The following is a 19,477-nucleotide window of genomic DNA, read 5'->3' on the forward strand; positions in this document are numbered from 1 at the left end:
CCGATCTAAAGTGTGACTAAGCGACCCGTTTTTAAACAAATCAGTACAGCCATGCTAACAATGAGGTCTTTTCCACTAAAAAATATCCATAGTCTGCCAAAGCACATATGCTGGATAGCTGTATGCAGACACTGGCTGTGGAACAGGACAACCTATTCTGGAGACAGGTCATCTTCTAGCATATAGTCACAACTTAAAAAGAAAAAAAGCCATCTTCAGAATTCAGGAACCACAGAGCCTCCCATGTTCTGCACTAACTGATTTCAGACTTACTAGTGCCTGTCCATTCTTTTTTAATGTTAATTATTTTTAAAAAATGATAGATGATAACAAAGCAGCACAATTGTAGATTAACTAAGTGTATAAAATAATCATTTCACAGCTAGTACAAGAGAAATCAGAGATAAGAGCAACACACATTAATATGTTATCTGGACAAGAATGTACAAGAAACTTTTATTTATCTAGGAGTCTGACTTCTTCTGTTATTTTATTCATATTCCAAAAATGGGAACCAAATCATCAACCTGTATTGGGTCCTGTTTGGTCATCTGAGTTTTTACATGATTAGAGATTTCCATGATCTTCTCATTACAGTATTGTCCAGGGGTTCTTTTCCTGTATGCAATCAGGATGAGACATGTTAAGATAGTGATGAATTTCTGAGGTCTGAGTCTTAATATTTGTCTTTTAAAATAAAAGAACATAGGCGGTGGTGGGAACTTTTAACAGAGTAGTTGCAATTAATATTTATGTTATGGTTGTGCTCAGTCTCTTGTGCTAGGTGCTGTACAAACATAGAAAAGAAACAATCCCTTTCTTGATGGGCTTGCAATCAAAGTGAAGTGGAGCTGGTTACAATGTACCAGCAAATTAATAGGGTGAATAATTGGCACAGCTGTGTTAGTTACATGAAGCACAGTTTTGGTTTATGGGGTAGAAGCAGGGAGGGGAAAGAACCAAAAGAGAAAAGAAAAAGCATATTGTCTCCCTGAAGAGGAGATAACATTTCTGTCTACTAGCAGCAGTTGTTCTTCTGGTCCAGTAAAATAATGCTGTATTTTTCACAAAAACATCCACAACATAAACATGGCAGTTACATTTCATCGCTCATGATTGTGAGTGCAAGGCAGTGTGTCTACCACAGCGCCTTTCATGTCACACCCAGGGTGAAGTATTAGGGCTAAGTATTATTTTTTTGGCTGGAGGTTTTCCTGGAGATCTCATCCCCATACAGTCTTTGATTAAAAATTTAATTATGCACACTTTAATTCCTGGAGACTCCAGGACAATCTCAGAGGGTTGGCTACCCTACATTAAGCAGATGTAACACCACATTAAAGCAAAAACTTTCAAATAGGAAAAAGCATCTTCTGTAAGGGACACGCCAGGGGTGGGCTAAGAGAGACCCAGGCACCTGCCGAAGGGTGAGCTGGGGAGCAGGTGCTGGGAAGTGATACTGCAGGAACGAGACTTGTAAGGGAGGCTGCCATGCGCTGGCGAACCGGGTGGGCAGAAGCCAAGGCGATGCAGGGCAGCAGTGTCGGGGGGGGGGGAGGAATAACCATCCCCTGGTCTCTGTCCCTCCCCCCCGCTAGCCCAGAGGCCTGCGGCAGAGGCTGAGGCGCTGATCCACTGAAGGCAGCGAGGCGAACTCGCCTCTTGCCCCGCAGCCGCACGAGGCGTGGCAGCGTCACAAGCCCGGGACGCGCGCGCCGCTTCACGCGCCTCGAGAGAGCGGGCACCTGCGTGGCGTGGCCGGGTTTCCGTGCGCATGCGCAGGGCGGGGTGCGGCGGGTTCCCGCCCTAACTCACGGGGTAGGTGGGCGCGTGTCCTCCTCTCGGGCCTGCAGCCTCTGGAGGTTGCAGCACGTGCGCGGGCAGGGGGACTCGCAGTACGGCGAGCGCTCGCTGCGGGTAACCGGGTCCGAGACCTGCAGCCCTTGGCTGGCTCCTTGGTGCCGGGACCGGTGCTGCGCTCCCGGGGTTAATCCTGGCCGCTGTCTCCGGGGATCGGGTGCAATATGTGGCGGGGCAGGGGTGGTCTAAGGCCACGGAATGCTTCCTCCCGTTGGCCTGCGCCCGCTTGGTTTGGTGCGTCCCCTGGGGTTGGTGTGAAGGGCAGCAGTGGGGACTCCTTTTTGCAGTGCTGCTTGCATGAGTACTGGGAGCCAGGCCCCCTGCAAGTGGGGTGGCCAGATGTCCTGATTTTGGTGTCTTTTTCTTATATAGGCTCTTATTGCGCCCCATCTCCAGCTTGATTTTTCACATTTGCTGTCTGGTCACCTAAGCTGCAAGAGCTTAAAAACTAGGCTACAGGGGCCCTTTCCAGTAAGGGCAGCTAGAGGAACTCCATGTAAAAACCAGTTGGTTTCAGATCATGGTAAACTGCATTGCTGTAAACCATGCTAAGTAAGCTAGGATCTTGTACTGGTGGAGCTGCCATAGTCAGATGGAGGCACAAGAGGAAAAAGTTGAAATGCGGATTAATGATCAGACACTTTAACGTATTTTCTGGAAGTGGCAGTTTGAGGCAGTGGTTTAGGACTATTAAGATGAACACTTTTTTAGTGATGGGATCTCTTGAAGATTGTATTATACTTTTTCCATGCTACAGTTGTATCTATACTAGCCACACTTTAGGTAAAGCAGTATTGTCTGTGTGGAAGCTGCTATTTTGCCATCTAGATCAGAAGTACAGTACAAAGCTGTTGTTTCCATATGGCCATGCTTAAAATACGTATGCCCTCTTTACACACAGTTGTAGATTTGATGGTAACATTTAGTTGCTATTAGGCTATCCTAAACTGTATTCATACAGTTCTAATCAGGGAAAAGTTGTCCAGGTTATTATACAGTTCTTCTAAAGAAGCCCTCTGCTTTCGCATGTACATTGGGGGGAGGATAGGAGAATGGCACCACTATTAGTTTTGATGTCTTTAGGAAAAATGTCCTTTCTGTCCTTTGTTGGTTTTGATCGCACTATTTAGCGGACAGATACTAGTTCCAGATTTACAGTGTAATTAAATTGCATTTATAACTGGAAAAGAGAATGGAAAATGGCATTGTGTGGCTCCATGCATGTCTCTGTGAATTCCAGATTGATTTTACTAGTAAAGTGGTTATTTGTCTAAACTTGAAACTCTGCATACTTAAACTAGAATCTGAAAACGAAGTCTGTCTCTTTGTGATTCCTGGATCACCAGTAATGTAGATCCAATACGTGAGACTTAATTTTTGGCCATGTAAGCAGATATGACTGTGAATGTACACAAGTAGTAGATCTGTTGAGCAAGAATGCTACTGTTACATTGTCATTTTTCTTGGTATAATGACACTTTTAATTGATGCTGCTGGTGAAAAAGATTTAATAAGATTACCATCTCAGTTACAGCTTTAACAAAAAAAGATTGTATTAATTTCAGCTCCATTCAAAAAAATAAGAGAAACCATGCTTCTCCAGTGGAAAGTATGAGACTGTTAGGAAAGAAGTCGTCACCAATTCCTGAATATACGGAGGAATCACGTTCAATATAAGGAGGATAAAAGTATTTAAATCAGGGTTTTAAAAGTGTGTTAAACTCACATTTCTCACATCCTTTGAAATTGGTGCAAAATCTTACCAGATTTGTATTGGTGGAGGCTTCCAGCCACTGTGACAAGTCAGAGCTCCATTGTGCTAGATTCTGTACAGACATTTTAAATGACTGCCCCTTCCCCAAATTCCTTACAGTCTCAAAAACAAGGTATACTCAGTGGAGGAGACCAAAAAGAAAAGGGGAGGGGAGGGGAGGGTTGGTGAAGGTGGGAGAAGTAGGGTAGTAAAAATAACAGTTACTGAAACATTCAATAATAGTGCATGTTTTCAGAATTCAGTGTCCTCATTAAAGGTAACAAGGCTTTGCTTTTAATCTACACATACACTGAAGCATTTTTCATAAAAGTTCTGAAATATTTTATAGGTGTCTGTGCAGATTCAAATCAAGACCACAATGTGCAGAGCTCAGTAGAGGACCAGGACCCAATTCAGTAAATTATTACGTTCCTTAATTTCTACTATTAGGTTTAACTCAAGATGTTTTGTAATTTTTCAGGATTTGTCATAATGGATGAAAACACAGGATACAATAAAGGTACTGAAGGAAAATAGATTGTTTCCTTTGTTAAAACTGACATTCAGAATTGATTAAAAAAATTTTTTTTTCCCTTCTAGTTGAAGATGTGGTTGGTTGTCATGTTGAAGATGCTGTGACATTTTGGGCACAGGTGATGTAAATAAACCTTCTTGAATAAGATATTCTAATAAGATGTTTGTTTAATCCAGTTTCATACAAAAATGGTAGGGATGTACTTAGACAAAATTTAAAATGCCTAATGGGCATATGAATAGGACTTGGGGTGAAAAAGAAACTACCTTAGGTTTCAAAGTTGAACATCTAACAACGTGGTTAAAATATTCCATCCAACTGTTCAGTTGCTTAATACTGACATAAACAGGAGTCACATGTTGCCTTCTGAATTGGATTAGAAAACTATTGACCATCAGCCAACTCAAATTTTGCATGGACTTACTCTATACAGTGTACAATAGGCCGTACCTAAAAGCTTGAATGTTAGAACTATCAATGTTGGATCAGGAATAGTATGGAAAGTTGCCCTTGGGGCCTTTAAACTTTTAACATGACTAACTTCAACATTTATAACAAAATGAAAATAATGGAAAAATCTATTGTGGTTCTCAAGTTTAAATGGGAAACAGCACACCAGGTTGGAGGTTTCTGTAACTTTTTGTGGCTTTTAATGAGAACTTGGTGTGTGTTGCTCATCCCCGGGTACATATATAACTTTAAACAATGGACATGCTATTTTTTGGAGGGTATAGGCGATGCCTGTGGTTCATCAGGTGTGTGGTGTTACAAGTAACACTTAAGAAAACTGAAAAATTAGGGAAAAAATTCAGATTGTCTTGTTTTTACTTTGTGCATTTGACAGGACTTTGTTCATAGTTAGTTTCACTTTCCTTTATATAGCCAATATCGCTAGTTCTTCATGTGGGTAGGAAAAGCAACACTTAAAATAGAGTAAATTATTGTAAAATCCCAAATTGATAGGGGGACTCAGTGGCAGATACAGTACCTGAAAAGGCTTTTAACTTTTTTTTTAAATTCACTAGATATCATGTTGATGGTGTCCTTTTTAATTACAGTGTTCTTAATTACTTGGAAGTCTTTTCAAGTATTGACTTAATTGTATATGTAGTCACAGATTCATTATGATACATGAGTTTATTTAAACTACTAAGAAATTTATGCATTGACTGTTTTCTTATAAGGAGATCACTAGAGCTATCACTAGTAATAATTTCCTTCTTTAGAATTTGCATTTATGCATTCTGCAACTTAATCCTAGAACTTATCCAGTATTCTGTACCCTACTGTTCTTTTAGTGGATAAGCGAGTCATTTTTATTACACTAATTTTTTTCTCTCCCTCTCCACACTGGATTTTCTACACTTTGAACTTAAAATAAAATATAATAGGTATTTCATCTTCTGTAGCTGATATAGGTTTTTACCACTTGGTAAACCAAAATATAATTAAAAGGTCTTGTTCACATCAGTCAAACCAAACAATTATTCTTACAAGTAAGAAAACAAGAAATTAAAAAATTGTTGCCCTTTCCCATGATGTTGGAAGAGGAGTGCTGCATACATATTCCCAAAAATATATGAATGCTCACGTTATGAGTTTTTTAAATCACATTTTTGCAAGATCTCTTATGACCGTAGTTTTCACAAAATCTCTAAAACAAGTTAAGCTGTTAAAGTAAAGTAAATATTTTTTTCAGACCAATTTTCTGCTAGAATCACATCTCACCATAGTATGTTCCCTAACCCCTGAAAGTCGCTTTCCAGTGTTGGAAAGAAATTTCAACAAGGTTGTAGATACAGTTCAAAATTTAGAAGGTGAAAGTTGTCAGGGCAGTGCAGTGATGTCAGGATTAGTAGATGTTTTGACTTATTTATTGGCTTTTGCAACAGACACTTAAAGGCTTTCAAATGATAGCTAACACTTTTTACTCTCTCCTCCTACTTCTTAGAACATGAGTAAAAATAATGACATCTTGAAATTAAGTCATGCACTGGCTGAAGTTTGTCCTCAGGCCAACTCAGTTTTTGGCAATCCTGATTTTACTAAGGTAAAGGTGTGTGAGTGGAGAGTGTGATGGTTTTTTTTTTTTTTTTTTTTTTTACATAACTGATTTCTTAGATGTTTTCTTGATTCTTTTATGGTAATATGACTTTTATTCTCTCAACTAAAAAATAAACCCCAGATATTCAGGGGGAAAAAATGCAAAATAGAGTAATAGTGAAAATTTTGTAGGGTGTGTGTTTGTTTCTGTGTATTCATGCACAAACTTATATGCTACTTAAGTTTACCTATAACTTGCTTCATAGTAGACTACCTTATCTCCTGAACTGCATATGTGTGCAGGTAAATTAGATTATTCTTATAATCACCTTTTTGATTTCATTAAAAAAATAAAATCCAGAAATCTCTACTATATTGTGGTTGGCATTTACCTTCTTCATAGTTTGTTTGTTATTGTCAGTAAAACTGTGTAGCATGGCACAGATAGCAAAAGCTCCATGAATCCAATACATAACAACATGTTTTGCAGCATAAAACATTTCTTCAAAGTATAGTATTGTATAACTAGATGTATTGAGGATTATATATTTTGAAGCCTCCAGCATATGCTAGTGTAGGAGACAGTATACTGGGTTAGGTGGACTGTCCCTCTGTTTCAATATTCTGCAGATATCCAGATTACAAACTTTGAAAAATAAGTGTTGTAATGGACTGTGGTATATAATTTTGAGGTGCACTTATGCTTACAGAATGCCACTTTCTCTTCTGATCTACAGATCTACGGTGGATGTTTTTCTGAAGATAAATGCTGGTATAGATGCAAAGTACAGCAAGTGATCAGTGATGAAAAGGTAGGAAACATATTTTAGGATGTGATTGTTCTTTATTGCTGAATCACTTTTAAAAGCAAATATATGGAAACAAAAACTAATATACTTCTGAGGCTTATCGTTTCCTAAAACAATCTAAATCTGTGGTTACTTGCTTGGGGCATACGTTAAAGCAGGGGCAGGCCAACTACGGCCCGTGGGCCGCATCCGGCCCTCGAGCTCCCGCCGGGTAGCGGGATCAGGGGCTTGCCTCATTCTGCCCAGCTCCCGGAAGCAGCAGCATGTCCCCACTCCAGCTCCTACGTGTAGGGGCAGCCAGGGGGCTCCCTACGCTTCCGTCACCCCAAGTGCTGGCTCTGTAGCTCCCATTCGCCATGGTTCCCAGTCAATGGGAGCAGCAGTGGCAGTGCATGCAGACAGGGCAGCATGCTGAGCTGCCTGGCTGTGCTTCCGTGTAGGAGCTGGAGAGGGGACATGCTACTGCTTCCAGGAGCTGCTTGAGGTAAGCACTACTTGGAGCCTGCACCCCTGCCCACCTCCTGTACCCCAGCCCCCTGCCCAGCACGGAACCCTCTCCTGCCCTTTGAACCCCTCTGTCCTAGCCCAGAGCACCCTCCTGCTCCGCAAACCTCTCAACCCCAGCCCCACCTAGGGTGACCAGATGTCCTAATTTTATAGGGACAGTCCCAATTTTTGGGTCTTTTTCTCCTATTATTCTCTACCACCTTTGCTGATTTTTCACGCTTGCTGACCTGATCCCCTTCTAGCCCTCCGAACCGCACAATCCCAGCCTGGAGCACCCTTCTGCACCCCAAACCCCATATCCCCAGCCCCACCCCAGAGCCCTCAAGCCCCTCCCCCCCTGCACCCAAACCCCCTCCCCCAGCCCGGAGCCCCCTCCCACACCCTGAATTCCTCATTTCTGGCCCTACTCCAGAGTCTGCACCCTAAGCCGATATCCTCACCCCCTCCTGCACTCCAACCCCCTATTTTGTGAGCATTCATGGCCTGCCATACAATTTCCATACCCAGATGTTACCCTCAGGCCAAAAAGTTTGCCCACCTGTGCGTTACCAAAGTGATAAATTCTTTTGGAAGCTTTAAGTTGATGGGAAGATTGGTACAGTGTGTGTATACCTTTTTGAAGTGACACAGACAGACAGATACCCCCCCCCAGAGTAATAGGTGCCAGTGTTATCAAGCAGTACCATTTCACTTCAGAACTTCTGAGAAGAGAAAATGGGAGTTGGGATCTGGCTGATAAGATTCATTGAAATAATATTAGAGTTGATACTTATGGCTTTCAGGTGACATTTTTTTTATTTAAAGCTCTTAAGCTAGGGTTGTTTGGTAATTGTGATGTCCAAACACAAGAGGTTTACAGGAATGCTTCACTTAAAGTCGTCCTGGTTAATGTTGTTTCATTGTTACGTTGCTGATCAAGTAGTGAAATGCTCGCTTCTAACATCGTTTTGGCAGCTGCCTGTTTTGTGCGCTGCTTGCAGGAGGAGCAGCCCGTTGCAGCTAGCTGGTGGGTAGTTGGAACCAGGGTGGACCAGCAGCCCCCCTATCAGCTCCCCACTCCTCTAGGTTCCCTGTGCAGCAGCTGTCCCTCTCCCCACTGCCATGTGCTGCTCCTGCCCTCTGCCTTGGAGCTGCTCCTAGAGACTCCTGCTTGCTGTATGGGAGGATGGGGCAAGAGGGGGGCTAATGTCAGGGTGTCTCCTCCTCCCCCTGCTCCTGCACCCCATTACTCCATCTTCCATAGAGCAGGGGGGGACACAGGACAGAGGGAGAGAGCTTCTAGGCAGTAGCTGCAGTCTCTGGTCTCAGCAAGCTGATTTAATTAACAAGGCAGTGTACTTAAGCCTGGGGTCAGCTACTTAAAGGGGAAATGCACATTTTTTTCCCTCTCACGCAGGGTGTGTGTCTCTGTCTGCCCTCCCTCCTTTCCTGTTGCCTTGTAGTGTTGTGAGAGTTAACCCTTGAGGGCTCAGTCAATTGCTGGTTCATTTAGCAGTAAGGCATTCCCTGGGAAATATCCCACCCTCTGACTCCTCCACCTCAACCAAGCTTCACAGTCGTCTTCATTGTGTACCGATATTAAATTGTTTGTTTTAAAACTTATACTCTGTGTGTATATATGTGTGTGTGTGTATGTATATAGTTTTTTGTCTCATTTACCTAACCCCATTATTTACATTAATTCTTATGGGGAAATTGGATTCGCTTAACATCGTTTTGCTTAAAGTCGCATTTTTCAGGAACATAACTACAATGTTAAGTGAGGAGTTCCAGTATTACCCTCACCTGAAATGGTGATATCCACACTGGCTCATGCCATAATGATCTGTGAGCTTCCTTTAATTTCACCTCTGTCCTTGAAGACAGTCTGATTTCACAACTTTTCCTATGTCATTTCATAGCCAGATTTAAAACTGGAAAAATTATCAGTGAAAAGCTGTTTTGTTCTTAAAACTCAAGTTTAAATTCAGAGTGAGGTGCTAAATTTGGGATTTTTCCCGAACTCAGTGTTTTTCAAAGTTTGGGTCGTGACCCAGTATTGGATCACAGCATGTAAGGCACTGGGTCGCTCTAGTCAGCACTGCCAACTGTGACATTAAAAAGTCCCGTTGGCGGTGCTGCCCAGCTAAGGCAGGCTAGTGCCTACCTGTTCTGACACCGTGTTGCACCCCAGAAGTGGCCAGCAGCGGGTCCGGCTTCTAGGCAGGGGGGCCACGGGGCTCCATGTGCTGCCCCCGCCCTGAGCTGCTTGCGTGCCTCTGCCTAGGAGCTGGACCTGCTGCTTTCCACTTCCGGAGCATAGTGCTGTCCATGGTGCCAGGACAGGTGGGAAGCCTGCCTCTGCACCCTGCTGCGCTGCTGACTGGGAGCCGCTGGAGGTAAACCTGTGCCCCAGCCCCGCTCCCCAATCCCCTGCCCCAGCCCTGAGCCCCCTCCCAAACCCAGAATCCCTCCTGCACCCCAAAACTCTCATCCCCAGCCCCACCCCAGAGCGTGCACCCCCAGCCCAGAGCCATCCTCCCAAACCCGGAGCCCTTCCTGCATCCCAGACCCCTCATCCCCTGCCCCATCCCAGAGTGCCCTCCCACATCCTGAACCCCTCATTCCTGGCTGCAGCCCGCACCCCAACCCCCTGCCCCAGCCCTTAGCCTCTCCCAAACTCCTCATCCCCAGTTCCATTGAGTCATGGGCATCAACAATTTTCTTCAACTGGGTCCCCAGAAAAAAGGTTGAAAACCGCTGCCCTAACTTACCCCTTTATTAAAAGAGAACTCCAAATGTAATATGCATATATATACAAATACGTGTACATACTTCCGAAAAACTCCAGCTGCTAGCAAGCCAACACTTTAACTATTAGAGGAAAAGTAAGACTGAATGTGGTTTTTCATTTAAAAAACATTGGTACACAAACTGTTGAATTAACATAAGCAAATTGTAAAAACACCATAGAACTTGCTTAACCTTTGAAATGTCCTGCTTTTCAGACCTACTTTTAATCATCAAATATATCTCCTTCTTGGAAATACCACAAAAACTGTAGCGTGCACTGTGAGACTTGAATGGGCTGAAGTGGACTAATGAAACAATGAACATATATTTCTAAAGATTGTTCTGAATTTTTTAAGAACTCCATAGACTCATAAAATATCAGGGTTGGAAGGGACCTCTATACTTAGTAAATATTTAGCTGTTTATGCAAGGTATTAGGACAAAACTGCTGAAGATTTCCTTTGAGAAGCCTGTTGTAATTTCAGACTTACTTTTTTTTATATATCTATCTGATACCATTTTTTCTTCAGATATCGAAACTGTAAGATACTTATTAGTTATTAGTTAGTTGGGAGCTTGTTGCACTGAAATTGATAGTTTTGTACTTGAGAAGAGGTGGCAATTACTTCCACTAAATGACATCATTGTTCCCAGCTTATGGTAAGGGATGCTATGAACAATGATTATTCTATACAGAATAGATTTTCACTGAAAGAGATGAGGATAATAAATGTTCAGGATGTTTAAATAGAAAATGGAAAAGCTTTGGACCTTGAAAACGCATTATGCTGACCATAAAAATGGCACAATAACTTAGGACAACAAATTTTATACTTGTAAATTAAGATTTTATTTTTAACTTTCAGTTTTGGTGGTGTAGTTTGAGCTGTGACTTCTCCTACCTAGTAGGTTTGCTTTTATAAGGGCGTAGCTATCTTTTCTTTATATTGCCCTTGATCAGATGTAGAACTTTCTTTAGGACTCGCACACTAGGATCACAAGTGATATATAGTCCTCTAAGTACTGTATATTTTAATACATACTACTGTAGTAGACTTGTAGCAGCTATGCTTATTTATATTTTATTATTGCCACAGTGTCAGGTATTATACATTGATTATGGAAATTCTGAGATGCTAAATCGATCAGAAATAGTTGAGATTCCAAAGTACTTGCAGTTTCCCAGCATTGCTAAAAAGTATAGACTCTGGGGACTACAGATTCCTCCTGATCAAGATTTAAATCAATTTGACCAGGTAAGTTATAGACTTATAAGTGCTTGGATGATGAACTGTGTAACAAATAAAGCCAAACTGTCTACGAAATTTTCATCCTTAGGAATCCATAGAAGCTGAATGGTGAGAGTGTCTTTACCCTTCAAGCTGAGACTCATGAGGGATAGTCTCTGTAAGACAGTCAAATCTCTCACCATTAATGAACTTTAAAAGCCAAAATGGCCATCTTAAATTATGAGTGAAGATGCTATCTAGATAGCTTGTAGGAGATAGAGGATGGTCTTGGGAGCTCTAGGTTCTGTTCCTGACTCTGTCACAAACTCTCTGACCTTGACCAAGTGACATGGTGTTCTGTCCATTTCAGTGTCCGTCTTTAATAGGAAGTAATACTTCCCTAAATCAACAGAGAAATATTCCCTGTTGGAATGGATCACAAATCCATTGATGGTTGTGAGTTGCTCAGGGATGATGATGAGGGCCACAGAAAATAAATAAATTAAATTCAGTGGAAAGAATGCTGAATTGATGGATGGAGCTAGAAAAATACCTGCCCTCTTGTCATCAGTAAGTGTGAATTTTCTTCCTCTTTGGCACTTCTGCATTCAACTGGTGGTTTAGAGGAGAATCGGGAGATCGTTGTTAATCTTATAGTTGGAGGTAATAAAGCCTCTAGTAAAGGCTTCCTAACAAATTCCATTGTAACCCACTGTTTCCAGTTACTTATAACTGTGCCAAACTTTAACTGTTAGGGCTAAATTTTTCCATATTTGCTCTCTGCCTCAGGCTGAATGTCTTCTTTTTTGGGAGTGGGAGAGGAAAGGGGGAAGGACATCAGCAAAAACAGCTTATTCAAAGAAATGGCTGAGTTAAGGGTAGTTTTTTCTCTGTTAAGTTGTTTTCAGCCACTTTGACAGGCTGCATCACATCCCATTCCTCTCAACCTTCAAACTCTGCCAGTGTTTGACACTAGCAATCAAACTAGTAACTGCAGTTCTGGCATTCCTAACTTTTGAACGCTTGATTTTTCGGTATTGACATTTCAAGATTGATATTCACAATGTAGATTTTTATATGTAATAATGTAATTACATTTGCATTCCATTTCAAGTGGTAGATATGTAGCTGATCACACATTTTGATATAATTTGCTCTGTAGTAGTGAGGACTTATTTAAATGGGAGATATTTAGTGCTGTAGTTGAACTTCAGCTATTTCATTTAAATGACTATTACCAATGTGGATAAAATGTTGACAGCTAAAATGGCAGGATAGAGGAATGGCACAACTCACATTATTATTTATAATACAGGCTTTTCCTGTGTTACTGAAAGGTTAACCTTTCTATAATGGTGTTAAATATTTGGCCTGGGGTTTTCAAAATGGCCTAATGTAATTTGGTGCCCAACTTCCATTGGAAGTCTTAACTCCTCTAGGCTCCACTGAAGTCTTTAACAGGTCTGTTTGCTGATGGAAAGTTAGTTGAGTTAAGCAAAGAGAAACTGTTCACTGTGAGCAGTTGTATAACTTCTGTACATTTATTTTACAGGGGAGAAAGTTCTTATGCAGTTTAATTTTTGAAAAAGAAATAAAAATGCGACACAAAGCCACATACCAGGATGGTACCATTGTTGCCCAGGCTGAGTATGGAAAAGTGGATATTGGGGAAGAAGTGGCTAAGAAGGGGTTTGCTGAAAAATGCAAATCCCCTATAAATGCTAACAACTGTGATGAGAAAAAAATAGATGTCGCTCAGTACCAACCCTGGAATGCAAAAGTTTCAGCTCCAGCATGGGAGAACAGACCCAAACCTTCAGTATCCAACCGACTGAAAGGGCGTTTTGGTGACCAGATAGGTGCCAACATGAGGAATGAAAATCATACTGGGAACCATATGCCTTTTGTGAAGTAAGACAGGGTGGGGTCTGATAGTGGGTGTGTCACTGTTTTGATATAGACTCATTACTGTGTTTGTATGTAGGAGAGGAAGGTGGGAAAAGCAAAAAGACAATAAATTTCAGCCCTTGCTAAGTGGATGTTTTGTCTCCCAAAAGCTTCCTTTACTGAAGAAAATATTTTGGAATTTTTTGTGGCTGATATGTCCAATGGTTAGTTAAGGGATAACTTTTATTATATTAAAAAAAGTACAAGAGTACTTGTGGCATCTTAGAGACTAACAAATTTATTTGAGCATAAGCTTTTGTGGGCTACAGCCCACCACGAAAACTTATGCTCAAATAAATTTGTTAGTCTCTAAGGTGCCACAAGTACGCCTGTTCTTTTTGCGGATACAGACTAACATGGCTGCTATTCTGAAACCTTTTATTATATTATATTGCACAAGGCAATAAATAGCTGCAGAGACTAAGCCATTTATGTGCCTTGTCTTTGCTTAATCCTAAAAGCCATTTGTTCTGCATATACTACAAAACAAGAGATGTTACTGCCATCATACAACAAACTGTAATTGGTACAGAAATATTATTAGTTTTAAAAATGCTACATTTGTCTCTTGGACTTTCTAGCAACATGATGAGTTATAAAGATAGCCTGTTCTAAATGATTAATGAATTGGGGTTTGCACTCAAAGGACTGGCTTTTTGAAACTGGGCTGTGTTTATGTACACTTGGTGTCTCTTTCTCCCACTGTATATTACTACCGAGAATTGCAAGGGAAATTTATGAATGACCTGTGGGCCTGGGTAAAAACTGGCCCTCCAGAAAGGAAGCCTGGTATGAAAATCAGGCCAAAAGTCTTTACACAATTCCCATGAGAGGTCTGTACAGAATCAGGATGGGAGACAGAATTTTTTTGGCATCCAATAGAACCAAATATAGAAGGCATGGTAAATTGTTCTCTTCCATCTCCTAATTCACTCCTCTTTCGTGTCTTCATTTTCTTTCCTCCTTTACTTTTATGTATTAAAAAAGGGAGACTCCATCCTCCTTGAGAAAGTGCTTAGCGCACAGAGTAGGAAACTCCAGCCCCCTTCAAGTTGGTCATCCAAAATCACTGGACACTTTTGAAATCTTTGCCCGATTCTCTTAATTATTGTTTTTTTCTAGCTGAAACTTGTCTTTCTTATTAAAGATGGTTTCTGCTCTGAGTCATTTCATTTGAGCTTTTATTCTCTTTAGTGTTATTACTCTTGTCTTTACTATTTTATTCATCTTCGCACTTGTGTAACAGAGAGAGAGAGAGAGAGGGTCATGCAGTGAGAGCACAGCTAATTCTCTAGATATTAACTTTCTGAAGAATGTTTGTTTTTTCCCTCCCTCCTGCTCTTGGAAGAGCTTGGGGCCTGGCTTTTAAGAGATGTGGGAGAGTCTAGAAACACTGATGAAAGTTGGGACAGTGGTTCCAAGGTAAGGGAGAAGATGATGTGGAAGGTTTAGTCGAGGATTGAAGTTGCAAGGCATTGGTCCCTGCAATAATTTTGCAAAAGAGACAACACAGATATGCATTAGATAAGTACGCACTCAGACATGTTGTTTTCACCTTATGATAGAGCATATTGGTTACTTGTGCTGGAGCTTACCTGATTCAGTCAGTTCATGTTAATTTATCTCTATTAAAAAAAAATTCACTGTCCGAAAATGCAGAGTATAAAAGAATATCTTTTGTCTGTTGGGGAGGGGAGTACTAAAGCTATGCTCAGATGAAATAAAGTTAAGTCTTACAACTGGAAGTACTTGTGCTTACAGTGACAAGAGGTGGTAATGGTGGTCACAAATCTTTTAAAAAGACACTCATGGTATCTAGAGTTTCCAGGGCTACAATTTGCTGAAGAAGGGGAATGTGGGTGATAAAAGATGCTGCTGAGCAACTGGAAACGTTAGGCAGCAGAATAAGTAAACATCTTCTAAAAACATATATATATTTGAACTTCACTGGCTGTACGTATTTTCCTGATCTCTTCTGTCTATTTAGGAATTTTATAGAGAGCCCATCACTGATGCATCTGAAAGCATGACTTCCCCCATGTTATATTTTTGCAAGATCCCATTCTGGATCACCAGGATGTTTGTTCACATTGATGTTTGTTGGGACCATAATTTGGAATGCAGCTCAATTAGATTGATAGTAAACGGCTTCATCCCTGACTTGCTTTGAAGTAGCCAGGACTGTTTCCTAAATTTTAGAGAAGCTCAGGGTCTGGTAAACAATTCATTCTTTCTTCCTTCCTGCTGCAGCAGCATTGTCCTCCATAATGTCCAGACTGGCCTAGGGAAATGTGCACCTCCTGGCAGCAAGGAGATCCTAGCTTTCTACTTTCACCCATTCCCATGACTGTTTTTAATAATTCTCTGAATATCGCAACCTTTATTTAGTGAAGTTTTGTGTACGTATGCCGATGAAGGAAACCGAGGCGCAAAGAGGTTGTATACAAATCTGTTTGAAGACCAACGTGGGAAGGTCACACTTCTAAAGAAATGTGGCATAACTTAATCATGTATAATTGCTTATACAATAGATTTCTATTCTTGATCTGTATGACTAAGATGTTCTTGACAGTCATGATTAAAGAATTGTCGTACCATTATAAAATAAGCATCTTGATTCTGTTTAATATTCATTTATTTTTAATAGGGAAAAATTGATGGCTCGTGACTTTAATATAGGGTCAAACATCAGTTTGGCAAAAATAAAACAGGATCAGAAACTGATTGAAGAGAATGAAAAGCTCAGAAACGAGAAAGAGGTTCTCCAGAAAGAGAATCAAATTCTCCTCCAAAATTATAAAGAACTAGAATCGACAATTGCATACCTGAACCATCAAGTGCAGGTATGTGAAAGTGAGGGAGATTCTCCTGGTGCCCTTGCAGTCTGAAACAGACAGGGAGGAGAACTCAGGACTTGGAGTTCAAGTGGGAGGGAGCAGGAATGTTCAGAACCAGCTTTGCTGCCCAGTAGCAGTGCCATATCCTGTGGTGAATTGCCCTCTTTAGGAGGGCAGCTGTTCTTGCCTCATCTATCCATGACTGATCAGTATGCAAAAGTTGTCACCAGTGCTTCTGTCCTCTGAAGGATACAATCAAATTGTTGTAATTCCAGGTAAGTTGGAGTAACCTTGGGTATATCTGCACTGCAGTTAAGAACCCATGATACCAGCTGACCCTGGCTTGGGATAAGGGGTTTAACTGTGGTGTAGATGTTTGGCCCAAGCCCAGTGTCCACACCAAAATTAAACAGCCTCTGAGCCTGAGCCCTGGAAGCCTGAGTCATCTAGCGTGGGCCAGCTGGGAGTGTCTAACTGCAGTGTACACATACCCCTTAACAAACAAGGTGGCAGCCAGTAGCACGTAAGTGAAGTTATTTGAACGCCTAAAGTACAGACGAGCTCTTTTAAAGGAGATAGAATCTCTGCCTTCTGAGAGTTTTATTGGTTTTCTTCTCACTTGCTAAGCTGAAAGGTTGAGTGTCTTTTTCTTGTATTAATCATGCATAACATGAAAAGATTGTGACATAGCACTTAAGACAGGCCTTCCCTCCGCTTCCTTTCCCGTGGGTGCATGCTTGGTGGAGCAATTTAGATAACTGATTTTAAAAAATCCTCTTGATTTATATCAGTTTGAGGCTTTCTAAAACTAATTGGAAAATGATTATTATTGCAACTTTAGATTAAAATTTAATATGAACTCAACTATATATGCTGTTTGTTCTAAATGGAACTCCTAGTAGAGTATCTTTGATTTGGTATAAGCAATAAATAAATAAATAAATACTGAATCTAAAGGACCTGATCCTGCTAATAGTTAAGCAAGTATGTAATTTACTCACAAATGTTCCTGTTGACTTTAGGTTTAATGAGCATAAGTATTTGCAGCGTCCAGGGCTAAATTGCTTTTATTAAAAACTGTACTCTTACAGACAGCCTTTGACCCTTCAAAACAAAATTTCTGTGTTAACTATGGAAAGTTGTTTTGAACTCTTTAAATACACATGCACCGAAGTTTTCAAAAATAGGCTAAAGTTAGGTGCCAAAACATGGATTTAGGAGCCTGCATGGGATTTTTAAAAGCACCTAAGTGATTTATGAGCACAAGTCCAGTTGACTGCAAACCCTGATCAAGGAGTGTAGCCTGGTATGAGTTTTTATTTTTATTGATTTGTGGAAGTATATTGGAAGAGTGGTGTTTGATTGCAGATATAGCATAGGGTATTTGCTTATCAATTGGTGTTTGCATTTGTGGTGTTCTGACAGTAAAGATGCTAATTAGGTCCTAGACTTGTTTTTTTCAGCATCGATGAGCATTTTAAGTGTAAAATTTCTTAGTGGGAGGAAAATCTCAATAAAATCTGAAACTCTGCTAACAGTTAGGGAATGAAAGAAGTACAAAGCATCCCCCCTCAACAATTTAAGACTAAAAGGGGAAGGAAGTAAAGAACTACCAATATTTAAATACAAAAATATAATTTTTTTAAAATCATGATTTTTATCCGCCAGGTTGCATGACCATATATAGCCATTTTGTCTGTGCTGGGCACAGGCTTGTCTGTATTTAATTTCTAGTTTAAAAATCTCAATAATGCCGTGCTTTAGTATTCTAGGCTAACAATTTAACCATTGTTTATGTCCTTTGTCACCACCTCTCTCCCGCCCGCCAAAAAAATCAATAATGCAGGAAGAAAAGGAAACATCTAAGGAAACTCTTAAACATTTGGGGAAAACTCTGCAAACGTATGTAGGAACTAAAATGAGAAGTTTGGCTGCCCAGATTGAGGTTCTGAAAAACGTTAGGTATGTACAAGTTTTTTAACTGTACCAAATTACCACTGATGTATTTGTTTCTTTTAAAAGGACTGCATGCTATTTGTTCTCTCAGTCAGTTTTAATTTTTGTAGTCATTATTTTATTCTGCTAGTTTCCTTTTAACAAAACTAACATGAAAAGGCATAGAGAAGTCTTTTTGACTTGCTACTACAATCCTTGACTGAAATCTGCAGCTTTCATGTCCAGCTGTCAAGGTGGTAGACTAGTTCCTGCCTTCCAGTGTTGGTTGGATAGATCTGAAGAGTTTAGTTTGTATCTTTGTATTTCTTTCTAACCATTGTAGCAAACAGCTTGAAATTCTTATTTAGTATCTTGAGGCAGGTATCAAGTATCAGAGGAGTAGCCGTGTTAGTCTGGATCTGTAAAAGCAGCAGAGAGTCCTGTGACACCTTATAGACTAACAGAGGTATTGGAGCATGAGCTTTTGTGGGATGCATCCTTCGAAATGGGTATTCACCCACAGAAGCTCATGCTCCAATACATCTGTTAGTCTATAAGGTGCCAAAGGACTCTTCGCTGCTTTGAGGCAGGTAGTTTCTTATAAAAGTTGTTCAAAAGTATGGGCACAGTGAAGTACTTTCACTGCTGATCATTGGCTAGCCATTCAGATTACACACGCCCTATCTGGAGTGGGCTTTTTAGAGCACATGCTGCTATTGTTATTCAAGCTAGCTAGATCAGAGCTAGCTCAGGTATGGCCGTGTGTGCTGCGATCACACCTTTGATTGCTGTGTAGACACAAGTCTTTCCTGTGGTTCCCTCTTTGTGTTGCCTTTTTGTTGTGTTGTGAGTTGCAAAGTGAAACAAAATGAAGCAGTATAGGGCAGCTATGGAAAGGGGCTGTGTTGGGAGAAGTCTAAGGCCATGTCTACATCTAAAATTTTGCAGCGCTGGTTGTTACAGCTGTATTAGTACAGCTGTATAGGGCCAGCGCTGCAGAGTGGCCACACTTACAGCAACCAGCGCTGCAAGTGGTGTTAGATGTGGCCACACTGCAGCGCTGTTGGGCGGCTTCAAGGGGGGTTCCGGGACCGAGAGAGCAAACCGGGAACGCCGCGGTTTGCTCTCTCGGTCCCGGAGCCAGCCAGCAAACCGCGGGGAAGGAGACCTGCTTGCTCGGGGTTCCGGGACCGAGAGAGCAAACCGCGGCGAAGCTGGTTTCCTTTCCCGGTTTGCTCTCTCGGTCCCGG

At 41.1% G+C, this 19,477-nt stretch overlaps 1 protein-coding gene across 1 annotated transcript in view; it reads left to right on the forward strand.

Annotated features, from left to right (window-relative positions):
- Nucleotides 1-1,797: 1,797 nt before the first annotated feature.
- The window catches only part of LOC115644953 (serine/threonine-protein kinase 31-like), a 51,373-nt gene continuing 33,693 nt past the window's right edge, over nucleotides 1,798-19,477 (forward strand). Inside the window, exons 1-9 of the mRNA XM_030549381.1 lie at nucleotides 1,798-1,818; nucleotides 4,095-4,133; nucleotides 4,214-4,266; nucleotides 6,100-6,198; nucleotides 6,929-7,003; nucleotides 11,377-11,535; nucleotides 13,061-13,419; nucleotides 16,103-16,298; nucleotides 18,139-18,254. Of these exons, the coding sequence (XP_030405241.1) occupies nucleotides 4,106-4,133; nucleotides 4,214-4,266; nucleotides 6,100-6,198; nucleotides 6,929-7,003; nucleotides 11,377-11,535; nucleotides 13,061-13,419; nucleotides 16,103-16,298; nucleotides 18,139-18,254 (1,085 nt within the window). The 5' untranslated portion in view covers nucleotides 1,798-1,818; nucleotides 4,095-4,105. The remainder of the gene's footprint in view (nucleotides 1,819-4,094; nucleotides 4,134-4,213; nucleotides 4,267-6,099; nucleotides 6,199-6,928; nucleotides 7,004-11,376; nucleotides 11,536-13,060; nucleotides 13,420-16,102; nucleotides 16,299-18,138; nucleotides 18,255-19,477) is intronic.

The sequence above is a fragment of the Gopherus evgoodei genome, chromosome 2, assembly GCF_007399415.2.
Source record: "Gopherus evgoodei ecotype Sinaloan lineage chromosome 2, rGopEvg1_v1.p, whole genome shotgun sequence".
Taxonomy (NCBI): Eukaryota; Metazoa; Chordata; order Testudines; family Testudinidae; genus Gopherus; species Gopherus evgoodei.